The 13,469-nt window shown below is 43.9% G+C and overlaps 1 protein-coding gene across 1 annotated transcript in view; it reads left to right on the forward strand.

Moving 5' to 3' along the window:
- Positions 1-1,646: 1,646 nt before the first annotated feature.
- CPE (carboxypeptidase E) overlaps positions 1,647-13,469 on the forward strand; it is a 56,259-nt gene continuing 44,436 nt past the window's right edge. Inside the window, 4 exon segments of the mRNA XM_009101506.4 lie at positions 1,647-1,727; positions 1,730-1,754; positions 1,757-1,890; positions 1,892-2,261. Of these exon segments, the coding sequence (XP_009099754.4) occupies positions 1,647-1,727; positions 1,730-1,754; positions 1,757-1,890; positions 1,892-2,261 (610 nt within the window).

Below are 13,469 nucleotides of genomic sequence, written 5' to 3' on the forward strand. Positions count from 1 at the left end.
TACTTGTATCTTTTAGTGATGTATTTTGGTCAATTAAATTAGAAGATAAGCCAATGACAATTTCTACAGAGAACAAAAGGGAGGCTTTTTGGATCAGAAAGTTCTTCCAGAAAATGAAAATGTAACCAGCATCAGCAGATTTGTTTACTTTGTATACTGAGTGCAAGGAAAAGTCATGAAGAAAACAAGGAATATTTAACTGGTGATGAGTGTAGCCAGCACTGCTGAAGAAGGTGAATCTTTTGAATGTTAGGTCAGCTACCATTACCTGCAGTTCCTGTTTGGAGTACTGAGAGGACTGCACATGTTTTTGCACATTGTTCTAAAGCAGTGTGATGTCATGAACAATTTTTTTTTTTTAATGTAGTCCAATTAATGCTGTTAGGAAGGGGAGAAGTCAGAGAGAGAACCCTTTTGTGATCCTAAATTCAAACAGTGATCTTGGTCAGAGAAAACACCATAAAAGGAGTCTCGTTACATCCAGGTCTTGCAAAACAGTTAGTGCAAATGAGTGTTGTGATAACCTCAGAGCTAGTGGGACATGCTATGACAGGCATCTCCAACAGTTTTCTAGCAGTAAGAATGAAGATTTGAAGGCTACAAAGAGTGCTCTGAAGGTGCCTTTGCATGTGGTTGCCTGGAGTTAAACTGGGCAGGGCAGCTTCTGAACCCAGTTGGCTTTGAAAGATGGTGAGAACTGGAAGGGCTCAACTTTGGTTCTTGCTATGAAGAAACATTCAGGACTGACACTCAGAGCCCTGGAAGATAGCAAGTATAGGTAATGAGTTTAGGTAAATAGAGATAGATATTCAAGTATTTTTGTACAGTTGTACATTCAGGTCTGTGTTTCAGATGTGGGATCATTTTTTGAGCTGGTACATCACCAAAGGTCAGTGAAAATATTCTCCTAGAACAGATTGTGTCCATTATCACCTTATTTGAAGTAGACACCCACAATTTAGGAAAATACCCATAATATCACCAAAGGTTATTAAAAAAAATCTTCCTGAAAATTGATTCAGTATTAATTGGTGATAGAATGAGATGTTATACAGGCTCACCCTTATAAATTAGAAGATCAGAATAAACATATATTATATGATTTTAGACAAAATTCTGTTTGTAGAAGGATGAATTGGATGTGTACTTTTCAAAATTTTGAACTTCAAAATTTTCCAGCATGTCTTTGTGTCCTTAAAAAAAAAAAAAAAATCAAGCAAGCAAAAAAATCCCCAAAGCCCAAATCAACAACCTGATATGGAAGTTGCTCTTTAGCATTTAGCCTTTTGCTTTCAGAACTCATCCTTTGCAGGCTGTTTCAACGTAATCTAAACAGCTGTGCCTATGAAGGCAAGTTGAAAAGAACAAGGCTGCAGAAGTCCTGTAGTATCTGTGGTCTAGAAGAAACGGATTTATTAATATATGGTGAATGGTTCTTCACACGAGCATTTGCTTTGAGCTGACTGGAGTGTGCTCTCCAAGTACTGTCAGTATCAGAAAATAAGTCTTGCTTTATCATGTCCTTTCCATAATGCAGCAAAGACGCCTCATAAATGGGGAGCAGAGCGACCCTGCAGATGACGGTTTATAGTTTTCCCTCTCAGTCAAATGCACTGGTGTTGCCCTGCAATAGCACTGAATCATTCATGGAGCACGCTGTTACTTTACGTTTGTGGCAGCGGGTTAACCCGCAGGGACCGCATAGCCTGACGAGGCGGTGCGGTCCCTGCGCTCACCCGGCTTCTCGCAGCGTTTTTATCGCAGCTGGTTGATGACAGCAGCTTGAGCGGCTTTCACCCGCACCGCGCGGCCGCTGCGCCCGCCCTCCGCGGGAGCGCTCGGGACGCGGATCGGGGCGGAGCGGCCGCTCCCGCCCCGCCCCGCCCGCCGCTCCCTCCCGCTCCTGCTTCCCTCCCGCTCCCTGCAGCCCTCCCTCCTTCGCTGGGTGCCGCCGACGCTGGCGGAGCAGCAGGCGGGCGGGATGGCGGCGCGGGTGCTGCTGCTGGCGCTGTGCGCGGTGCTCGCTGCCTGCCGGGTCGCGGCAGAGCCGGCGGCGGGGGCCTCTAGCCGGCGGCGGCGGCTGAGCGCCGAGGAGGGCATCTCCTTCGAGTACCACCGCTACGCCGAGCTGCGGGAGGCGCTGGTGGCCGTGTGGCTGCAGTGCCCCGCCATCAGCAGGATCTACACGGTGGGGCGCAGCGCCGAGGGCCGGGAGCTCCTGGTCATCGAGATCTCGGACCGCCCCGGCGAGCACGAGCCCGGTAAGGGGGGCGCGGCCGGCGCCGCCCGCACCTGTGCGCAGGTAACGGCGGCGGGTGCGGGCGCTGTCCCCGGAGCGCTCGCTGCGGCACCGGCACCGGCTGTCAGGCACCGTCCGCAGCCGGCGCGGAGCGGCTTTGTGCCGCTGCCTTTAGCGCCCGTTGCTGCGAGAAACGCCTGGATTCCCCGTGAAATGTCCGGAGCGGGCGCCCGGCGCGGGTTCGCTGGCAGGGCAGGCGCCGGCCGCCCTTCCCCGCACGAACCGCAGCGCCCGGGGAGCGGCGTGAGGCGGGCAGGCTGTCCCCGGGCATGTGTCGCCCACCGCGGCACGCTGCGGGAGCCGGCACGGGTGCCTCGGCATACATGGGTGCGCGTACTTAGAGTTTGGGACACCGTGATCAAAGGGAATGTGATTGATGCCGTGCGCTTGTATTCCACCTAAGATTGTGTCAATTTCATTGTTTCCGCTTTTAGCATCGATAGTGTCGCTCATGTCAGTCTGTGAAAGGGCTTAACCGTGAGGGCTGCTCAGTACCTTTGGCCCGGCCATCAGCCTTCTGCAGACATGTCCTCACATTTCCCTCTCTGGGTTACAGCACAGGTCTGGAAGTCCGTGACTTTTAGATGGAGGTGTGGCTTCTGTGGCTCTCCGGGGATTTGGCCAATACAATTAGTGCTTAATATTCTGCTATATGGCCCGAATATAACCTTGCTTTGTGTCCTCAAAAGACTTAATGTTAGGGCTACAGTTAAAGGTTATAGGAAAGTGGATAGAAGGGGGTTGTAAGAGGAAGGCAGGATAGGAGAGCATTGTCTTGGAATGAAAAATTTAGGCAATGCAGCAAAATTTGAAAAATTTCTATGTGGTGTGTTGCCATCTTGATAAGAGGGTGTGAGGATCCCGAAGCTAAGAATGATTCTATTGCTGCTGTGTAATTTGTACACTAGAGTTAACAGTAATCCTGGGATTTTGCGATGCTGCCAGGGAACAGCAGCTATAGCTCATTTATGTGACTGTTGTGTCAAGCCAGCTGAAAGGGACAAAAAGAGCAGCACACTGTGCAGCTGAGATGGGGCTATGCCTCTTCCTGGAGACATAGCCCCATCTTCTCTTGGTGTCAGTGATGTGAGAAAGGGCTTGTCATTGAGCCCAAACTAAAGGGAATCCAGCAGTATATGAATAACAAACTGCAGAAATGAAAAATTCCTATGGATTGTATCCACATACAAGCTATAGACAGTGTCAAACATTTCCTGGAACATGCTCGGCACCCTACTAAGGGAGCCCTATAGACAAAAATGCCACGTGTTGCAATGTCCAAATCATGTGTCAGGGAATGTGATGAGGCCTGGCAATCTTTAGTGGTGAATGCTGAAAATGCTGGTTTTTGAATGGGATTATCCAGGGTTTGAACCACAGCAAATCCATTGTTTCATTTCGACCTTCAGTTTGATTCAGTGAGGTTCTGAACATTTCTCAAAATGTGGAGCACTATTCCTCTCTGCAGTGGTGCATGGGAGAAACTTGGGATCTTTTTGGGAAGGGCAGCAAGAAAGACCTCATGAATAGCTACCCTTGCACTCCTTAGAAAGAATTGTAAAAGCATTGATACCACCCCTGCTTCTTTATTACAGAGCCTAAGCACCTATATATTGTGCCAATGGTTGCATTAGAGGTGTTTTCTTCTTAAAAATGTGCCCTTTCTTCTACTGTGTAGTAAAAGGCAGCACTGTTTATTTTTCTATGGGAGCTTTTTTAAGCTGTGCAGTAAAAGAAGTGGAGCCTTGTACCAGCCTTGGCAGGAAATGTGAGACTGATTCTGCTCATACCTGAAGGGGCGACCCTGCTCACGCTCAGCATCCATGCTTGATTCCCAGGGCAACAGCCAGAGTAAGGATATTTTGTGTGGTAAAGCTTGCAGGATCAGAATCTGATTTGTCATCAACTATTATTATTGAAAAATGATGGAATCAAAGACACACATATACATACATATATAGTTCCTTTTCATTCTTCCCAGACAGCCAAAAAGTTGTAAGTTCTGAACATAATCTCTTCCTGCAGGGCATCCTGAATGTCACAGGATTTATTTTGAACAAAATATATGCTGTGGTTCATAGATTTATAGTCTATAGAGAGCTCTTGCTTCTAGAAGGCTGATGAGTACACAGGGATGATACCTGAATCGCCTAGTGAACAGCTGTGAAACAAAAAAAAATGTTTGTGTTCACTTAGTGAGCAAGTTGATGACAAAATAGATCAGGAAAGTGTCAGCAGAGCATCAGTAAAGACTCTTTGTACTGAGTAAAGAGGCTTTGTACTGAGTCAATCAAATATACATGCAACCATTGCATAATCACATGTATTTGATCGTATGCAAACATATAAATCAACTTCAATTTTTGAGTATCAGCTATTTTTGAAAATTATTTTGTAATATATGTGCAATGTTTGAAAAAAAATTGTTGGAGAGAAATAGAAAAACTTCAGAAATGTGCTTTAGACCTCCAAGGCAGCTGGAAAAAAACCTCAGTGTATGAAGAAACTGGAACAAATCATAAAGGCCTTGTTTTTTCCTGGGGTAAATATTCATTAGGAGGTTTCTTTTTTTTAAGTCCTGATACTGCATTGGAAATCAGAATGACTTCATATGAGCCAGTCTGGTTTCTTGCACAGTCATGCCACTTGTCTTTGCAAATCTTGGAAACCTGAATTAGTCACTTGCACACCACCAGCTGAGCCCTCACGGAGCTCTTCCCAGGGACACGATAAATGCCAGAAGCGTGAGACTGCCTGAAGGTTCTGATGCTCCATTAAACACTGAGAGAATGTACTGCCTTTCTGCAAACTTGAACACCACTCTACCTGTGCTTCCACTGTGCTTCGTGCCAAACGGTGTTTGGTCTAATATTTGTAATTTTGTGCATTTTGTGGTGGTTTTATTTAATTTTTTTTTTAAACTTTTGTTTGGGCATTTATTGTGGAAACAATTTCTTTAGGGTGATACTGGATTTGTACAGGAGATTAGAGCCTTCAGTCACTGATGGAAAAGAAGCCCTTGAGTAAGGAAAAACACAGCCCAGAGATGAAGGCATTTGAACTTGATCAAGTTTTATACCAAGGCAGAAAACGTCACTTTGGGTCACTGAGGGCAAGGCATAAAGGCAGAGAAGACTTGAATGAGACTGTGTCAGTGGTTATGTGTAGCAGGTGTTGCATGAATGTAGACTGGAAGCAATGCAAATATTTTGGAGTGGCTTTGATTGCATGAGAAAATACAGTTTCATCCCTGTGCTCACCAAAAATTGGCCAAGTTGACAGAAGCCTGTGGACAGCAAGGTCAGATAAAATGAGGAGAAAGAAGCTGTGGGAAGCTGATGTTGGACCAGGGGAAAACAGGACATTTGATGGTAGAGCTCAGATTTATTTTTGTTTTTTCTGGGACAATACTTTGCCTTAGTTCACATGCAGGAGAATACTGACCACTCCTGAGAGAGGAAACAGGCTCTTGCTGTGGATGTCTGATGTCCTGTTGAACAGAATGTTAATGATTTTATTGTTCATCCTTTTCCCCACAAGGATCTTTAAAAGTACTTCAAATGGAAGGAAACTACTACTAATTTGTAGTAGAGTGAGACAACTGATTTTCTAGAAAATGGCATAGTTTGCAGTTTCAAACAAGGCATCGTGAAGCAGTGAGCACACCGTGTGCGAACTGAGCAGTGCAGCTGTGACTTGGAACATTCACAGGGCCCTGTGGGTGTGACTTCAGTCAATTTTATGAGGTGCAACTCAGCTACAATAATTCTTGGACCCATCACTTTATCAAAGACTCCACTTGGCAGGGTGAGGAAATGAGCTGGGTCAGTCACTGCTGGCACTGAGCCTAAATAAGCTTCTAGGCTTCCCAAGTTGCAGCTCCTGTACTAGCCCCTCCAGAGCCCCCAGATGTGAGGCTCTCAGTTCTCTCACACCCCAGCCATGCAGTGCTAGAACCATTTCCTCCTGCAAAGAAATAGTTAGAGGGTGACTAAGAGAGAAGTGAAAATCATGGCTCTATATTGATGAATGGAGAAATCCAAGATCTGTCTGCTAATACAAGCAAGTTTTTATTCTGTCAATGAAGTGCTCATGTATTCAGCTGTGGCACCAGCCGTGTGAACTGGTGCTTTCAGTGGTAAGAAGTTGCAATAAGTAAAGCTGATGAATTTACAGGGAGAAAAATTGTTTCTCATAATGTCTTCATCACTGTTGCACAAAACCCATTAAAAAATATTTCTTGATTTATTGTAATCAAAATGACTCTGCAGCCGTTTAAGAGGACCATGAGCAAGTGCTGCTCTTTTTCAAAAGAGAGAGCAGGATGAGCAAACGTGTGGGAGGCTGCTGAGGTTTCAGGCCAGCACGGGCAGAAATCAGCTGTGCCACTGTAGGTGGCAGCTGGAGTGGGGAGACCACTGGATGTACCTATGGGTATTATGGGCTGCCCTGCTTCAGAGGAGTGGGTGCAGTGCTGGGGTTGGTGGCAGGGTGTTTGTATCCCTGGTGATGTCAGAAAGCACACAGCCTGTCTCTTGGTCATGGAGATGTCATCAGACACAACTGTCCTAACTTCATTATCTACACTTAATTGCACTTGATTTTCTAAATCTTTCTTTTCCTTGCGCCCCAAATCTGAACATAAAAATCTTATGAGCTCTTTGATTGGACCTGTTGATCTTTCCCATATTTGAAAAGCATTGATACAAATTGCACTGGCAAGAGCTTGTTATTAAATCTAGATATTAGAGAGCAAGCCCAATTTGTGTGCTCGAAGGTCAAACAAACACCAGTTTTTATCAAGGGCCACTTTTTGAAGGGAGATGTTGAAGGGTGCAGGGCTGGTTGCTGGTAGATGTGTGTGCACTTTGTTCATTCTCACCCGGCTGCACTGCATAAATAGGAGTGTAAATAGGTCGGTGTCAGCACTTTGTATCGGGAACACAGGAGATGCTGTGCTGACCGTGTTGTGCTTTCACCCTTTCTGTCACCTGTGGTTTAGCTGCTCTCCTGGCTTAGGTTTGCAATCCTCTTTAAAGGTGAGCTGCTGCCTGGGCACCTGCAGCCCCAGGCGAGCGCGAGCAGGGCAGCTGCTGGTGTCTCTGTGGGGATGGATAGAAAGTGCAGAGTAAAACATGGTTGAACTTACTCCTCATGTAGCCCTCTGCATTTGGAATTTTTCTTTCCTCTGAGCCTCAGGGAACAGATTTTCTTTCAGAGCTTGTGAGGATGTTCTGGCTTTCTCATCAAAACCTGTCAGGGATTTGCTACTGACTCGCCTGCTGGGAGTGCAGATCTGGGGCGGGCTGTACCTCCTGCATTCTCCAGAAGGCTGGGAAGCTGTAATTACCTTTCCAGCAAAATCCCTTATGGGTTTTTGTGTCGGTTAGGGTATCCCGCTGCAGTCACCCGGCCAGGATTTGGCCTGGGGTAGTTTCTGGCAGGATGATTTTAATGCTGCCTGCATTCAGAATGGGATGTTCAGTGTCCTTCACAGACTGTGTAGGTTGTGCAGGTCCCGGGAGGGCTACTGTAGAGCAGCATGAAGATGGCTGCGTGTGTGTGCTGAGTGAATTTTTTAGACTTTTAGATTCTCCTTCCTTAATTTTATCTTTCTTAAATAATATTTCCTTAATAGTTCTGATTTCATCCTTTCTCAGTCCTCCTGTTCAGCTAAAAATAGAGGTGTAGAAATCAAAGGGAAAAACGTCTCACAGAACTGGTGCAAATCAAGGAGAGGCAGAGATATTTACAGATCTCATTGGCAGCTGGTTGATCATGCCATTCACGTTCCCATTGATGTCAATGGAAATTCCCAGTAAGTGTGGTTAGGCAGCCGTGCTGGGCAGTCTGCAGTGCTCCCGACAGATACAATGCTCTCACTCCAAATCCCTTCACTGACAGGTGTTTAAAGACTTCCCTTTTTCTTAGAATATTTAAGAAAGGGTTAATGGAGGCTGTGTGCTACCTGTGGAAGCGCAGTGCATCCCACTACTGCATCTCAGCAGTTCATGTGTTATTTACTGGGATAACACAAATGGTAAACAAGCCGGGGTAAAAGGGTCTGTAATCATTAAGAATAAACATGAATCTACAGAAGGCAGTTGTTTTACTTTTCAGACTTGAAATGAGTCTGAGTATGCAGACTATTCAGGGTTTGTTGATCTGACCCCGACTGCTTTTGACAATCCCACTCCTTCTGAAAGAGTTGATTACTTTAATTTCTTTCAAAGAGAAAGTTGTCATCACCTCCCACACCTCCAGAATGCCTTATCAGTTCCCAAAGAAAACAGAAGGGGAGCCTGTTTTGTTGTCGTCTCGGCTTAAAGTGATGTTTTATTAGGGTGGCAGTAATGCAAACTCCAGAGAATTCGTGAGAATTCTCTACAAAGCATGGGTATTTCCCAAGATTTTGTGACATGTCAAAGCCAGTAAGTTGGAGTTGTGTGATTTATCAAAAATGATCTCGTTATTAAAATATTTAAACATTTTTTTCTGGAAAAACTGTTTATTATTCTGTAATTTAGTAATCAATATCTCAAGCCTTTAAATAACATGGAGGGTGAAAAACGCAAGAGAGGTGTTCTGATTTCAGAATAAACACAAAATTTTGGTTGTAACAATGGAGTTGCTGCTAGACTCAGCTGATAATTTAATACTAAAACTTGTTATTTGTTTGGAATGAGTTTGTTTTCATGACATGTAATTTCTGTTTCCAAAGATGGCATGCGATTTAGAAGCCTCCATACTGGGCATGCATATTCATGCTGTAATCTGCCTTTTCCTGGTTGGCAGGAGCACCTCTTGGCTAGGCTGCAGTGTCCTGTGAAAGCATCTGTTTTCTCTACTGACTGTAAGAGGAGCTAACCTTGGGTAGGCTTCTGACTTAGAAATGTGTGCAAGAGCTTATGGTTAAGATCTGGTGAATCCCAGCCTTCATGTATCATCATCTAATGTACCTTGTTGTGCTTTATGTGCTGCTTTTGCAAAACATAGGGTATGAACCCTGTCTGAGCTTTTTTTTCCAGCAGATTAATTAACTTGAAGTCCTCATATCTATTTTAATTCATGTACCTCCTAAGGAAAAACAAAACCAAAACATCATGTCATGTCATTTTTTAGTCTACATTTACTCTTTAAGCAAAAGTCTTATGCATTTATTACCACAGAGCCTTGCTGTTTTGTTTTCTTGGGTTTTCTCCTCCAATTGGATAGGAAATTAAACTGTGAAGAAGACTACTAACTCAATTCTCTTAAAATTTTGCGGAATCAAAAAAAGTGAAAACCACAATATGTTCTTCAAGGCATCTGGGGAAGGTAATTGAAATGATTGCTAGGGTTACAGGGAGCAGAGCAAAGGGTGTAAACTTCATTTTGGACTGAGGTGTGCATCAAAAGCCAACATTCAGTGAATTCAGTGGGAATGGGGTGTTATATATGATATTTTTTAGTGTGCTGGGGCTAAATGAAGACATCAAGGGTCTATGTAGTAAAAAGGTTGGGGGGAAAAAAATCCTTATCAGTAAAACAGAGTAGGCAGGTTTGATCTGCTGGAGCAGGAAATGGAGCTCTTTCATCAGCTTGTATCATCTCAGGATGAGGGTGAAAGCTGGTGGTGTTCTGGGAGTGGGCTAGGAGCTGTGCAGAACAGCAGAGCTGAAACCGAGCTAGTCCCAGCTTCACGTGCTGGGGTTTTGGGTTTTGGAGCAGAAGCTCTGCCCTACTGTGAAGAAACAGCTGTATGTGCCAAGGTGCAGTAGCTGCCCCTGGCAATGAAGTTGTTGTCTCTCTTGCTGCTTTCAGGGGCACTGCTGGGAAAAAGGACACTGGACTAAAGCGAGGTGTTGGTCCACGGTGCCCTTCCCTTTGAAATGGAGGTTTCCTGCAGGGTGCCAGGGCTGTGCTAGCTGAATTGGCACTGGTCACATCTTCCTGTCACAGCAGCAGGCGTTGTCAAAGGGTTGTGAGGTTTGGGTCAATATGAAGCCATATGTTAGAGATATGTCTATGTACCTACAATGGCCAGGTAAGAGAGAATCTTGAATCATAAACCTGTGGCTGGCAGTTCAAAGGAGTAAACATTTGTTTTTAATTAATTTCCAAAGAGAGACATTTATAACTGCATAAGATAGTAGCTGTTTCCTGGTAGTTGCTCATGTTGAATTATGAGCAGAACCTCACATCCTTGTTTGCTTGCAAATGAAGTCCTATGGAGACAGGTGTTCTTTGCATGGAGCTGCACATGGCCTTGGAGTGTGAGCTGCCTGATTTGTGATCAAAGGTACTGTTCTGGCTGCAGAGCCTGCCCAAAGCAAGAACAACCTGATATAAAATTTCGATAGCCAAACCAAATTTCATTTTTATATCTTTTATTTCAAAGCAAGTGAGCAGCGCTGGATGGCCGGGGAGTCACCGCTCCGCTCACGGCACACACCACTACAAGTTCACAGAGCATATATACTGCTTTTAAGCCTACAAAGCATTTTCCAGTGTGCTTGTGTTAGTCTGAATCAGCAAACATCAATAAGCTGGGATCAGCAATTTCATAATCTTTCCAGGTGGTCGTTGGCATCCTGTCCCTCTTGTGCTCATCTGGAGGGAGGCCTTTCACTGGTGTCTGCTACATCTTCTACAAGTGCATCAAGCTTTTTATTATACATAAGCATTTAGTCTCATTGTTGCAATATCCCTTAGCTATACCTCAACTTCCTCTATTTTATTGTAAGCATCAATTGTTTTTGCCACCTCATCTCTTTTACTCTACTTCTGTTTTTTGTTCAATGCTTTATTGGCTATCTGGTCAGAAAGTTCCAGAATCGTTCTTTGTAATCCTCGGAGGGAATGTATCCACTTTCAACACAGCAGATACAAGCATTTGCTGATTGACACGAATTGCAAATTGACACGAATCACAAAAGCATTTTTCACACAACCTGAATGCCATTTTGAGTACTTATGCTTAGGGATGGACTTGCCTTAAAGCCAAATAAAAAGAGTTGTTTGGTCAGGGGAGACATCAGACTGGCCCAAGTTTATTGAACTGTTCTCTTGGCATCCTTGCTAGTCTGATGATCTGGGAGGTGTCTAGAAAGTATGGCCCAGGCATTTGCCATATTAGCTCTCCAAACAAAAGAGAAGTCATGCAGTACTTTGCTATGAGAAATACAACTAAGAGCTCAAAGATACAAAGGAAGTGGAAGGACAGTGAGACATTTCAAAGGTTGAAACTTTCTGCATAGTTGTGTTTCCTGTACCATCACATTAGAGATATCTGGATAATACATGTGTGAATTACCACATGCTTGTCCCCTGGCATTTTTGGCTACAAAACATTAATTTGAATTTTATTTTTGGGTCCCTCAAACTCAGCATCACTGTCCTTCAGTTACACATTGTTATCCTTCAGTGTTATGAGTGGTGCATTCCTTGCACATTGATCACTCAAAATGAACCTTTTTTTCCTGTACTAAACCAAATATTTTGCAGTTTTGGCAGCATTTTGGCTTATTGCACAAAAGTACAGCTCTAGAACCATAAGCAAAATTGGGGTGAGTCTAAGACACACTTTTTACACACCTGAAAAACGGTACTTCAGAAGAGGCAGACTCTCCATGTCAGATCTGCACCTGGTAAGACTAGACCATGCTTAAATTTTTCCTCCCTCCCAGCTGCTGAGCATCCACAAATGAAACTGAGGTCAGTGGGAGCTATTAATCTGAATTTAAGCAGGAGACTTATAAATCCTGATAATAATGAATTCTAAGTATTCAAGCCAACTTGCATGTGTATTCTAAAAAAAGAAAGGTAAATGTGACTCTAATTTTGTAATAGCCTGCACTTAAGGAATGAGTGGTCCAAGTTTATGCTGCTCTTGATGAAATGTCGTCCTTCTCTTTGGTGACATCAGTACATAGAAGGATGGAGAGGAAAAGAAGCTGCGTGGTTGGGAGCTGGGCTTTCACAGGCTTAAATTTTAAACATTGCTATTATGAGAGAGAGGAAAGTCTATTTTGTGGTAAAGGGTGGCTGGCTGCTTTCCTGGCTCTGCTGGGAATTTTTTGTGGTTTTGGGTGAGAGCATCCTCTCCCTGTGACTCATGTTCTCCTCTCCATGCCGAGATTCTCAGCTTCCATGCTGGGTTTACATGTGGCTGTGCCAAGTGCCAGGTGTAGAGGTACTTGAGAGAACATTTGGCTCAGCATTTGATCTGCCTTTAACAGGCAGTTCCTACCAGCTTCCTGTCAGATCTTTACTAGTAGCAAGTAGCCCCAATATTTGTGTTGACTTAGCTATGCTCGTGGGCATATGGTGAGGAGTCTCTCCAAGAGTTTCTCTCCCTATTTGCCTGCTGTAGATACACAGTTTTTTGTTTTGTTTAAAAATCTGCCTTCATAGCAGATAAATATAAAGAAGGAACGAAATCATTTTCTTCAGGTGCTGATAGAGAGAGTCACAACAGAGACATCAATATTTGCAAGGTTTCTGTGTTGCAGATATGGGAACAAATCTATAGTCAAAATAAATATTGTTAACCTTCAGTGAAAATCTTTCAGTACAAATCTTTAGTGGAAAAGCCTATAAATAAACAGAAACAGAGGAGCATCTGTTCCTGATACTCCATGAAGCAGCTGATAAAAATAAAATCAGTATTATAACAGTAGCCAATACAAGATGAAAAAGTACCTGACAATGGCACGCCTCCTGAATAGAGAAGTTTAGGAGCCAAGAAGCTCATCTGACTTGAAAATTGAAGAATTGTCTGAAATAGATGTTGCCATGGAGACAGATAGGATTAGCAGCCTGAGACTGATTTCATTGGTCTGCTGCTAGCACAAGTTGCTTGTTTGAGTAGCATTAATATGTTGTCTCATGCTGCTTTATATGCTGAGGCCATCTGGCATTAGTGGTATTTAAAGGTGCAGTCCTGTTACGGAAGGAGTTGGCCAGCATGGTTTGATTTATGTTTGTAAGACAAGCTAAAAGAGTTACAGGGTCTTTCAAAAGCTTTCTTGTGCACAAAAATATTCTGAAAAATCACAGCTTGTACAGGGATGAAGTGGGGCTTTGGGAAGCAGCACGAGGAATTTTAGAAGTTTGCTTTATACTCAGTCAGCACATATTTGAAATATTCTCTGCACAAATACACACTTCTGCATGTTTCTTCAGGTGT

Source organism: Serinus canaria, chromosome 4 (genome assembly GCF_022539315.1).
Source record: "Serinus canaria isolate serCan28SL12 chromosome 4, serCan2020, whole genome shotgun sequence".
Taxonomy (NCBI): domain Eukaryota; kingdom Metazoa; phylum Chordata; class Aves; order Passeriformes; family Fringillidae; genus Serinus; species Serinus canaria.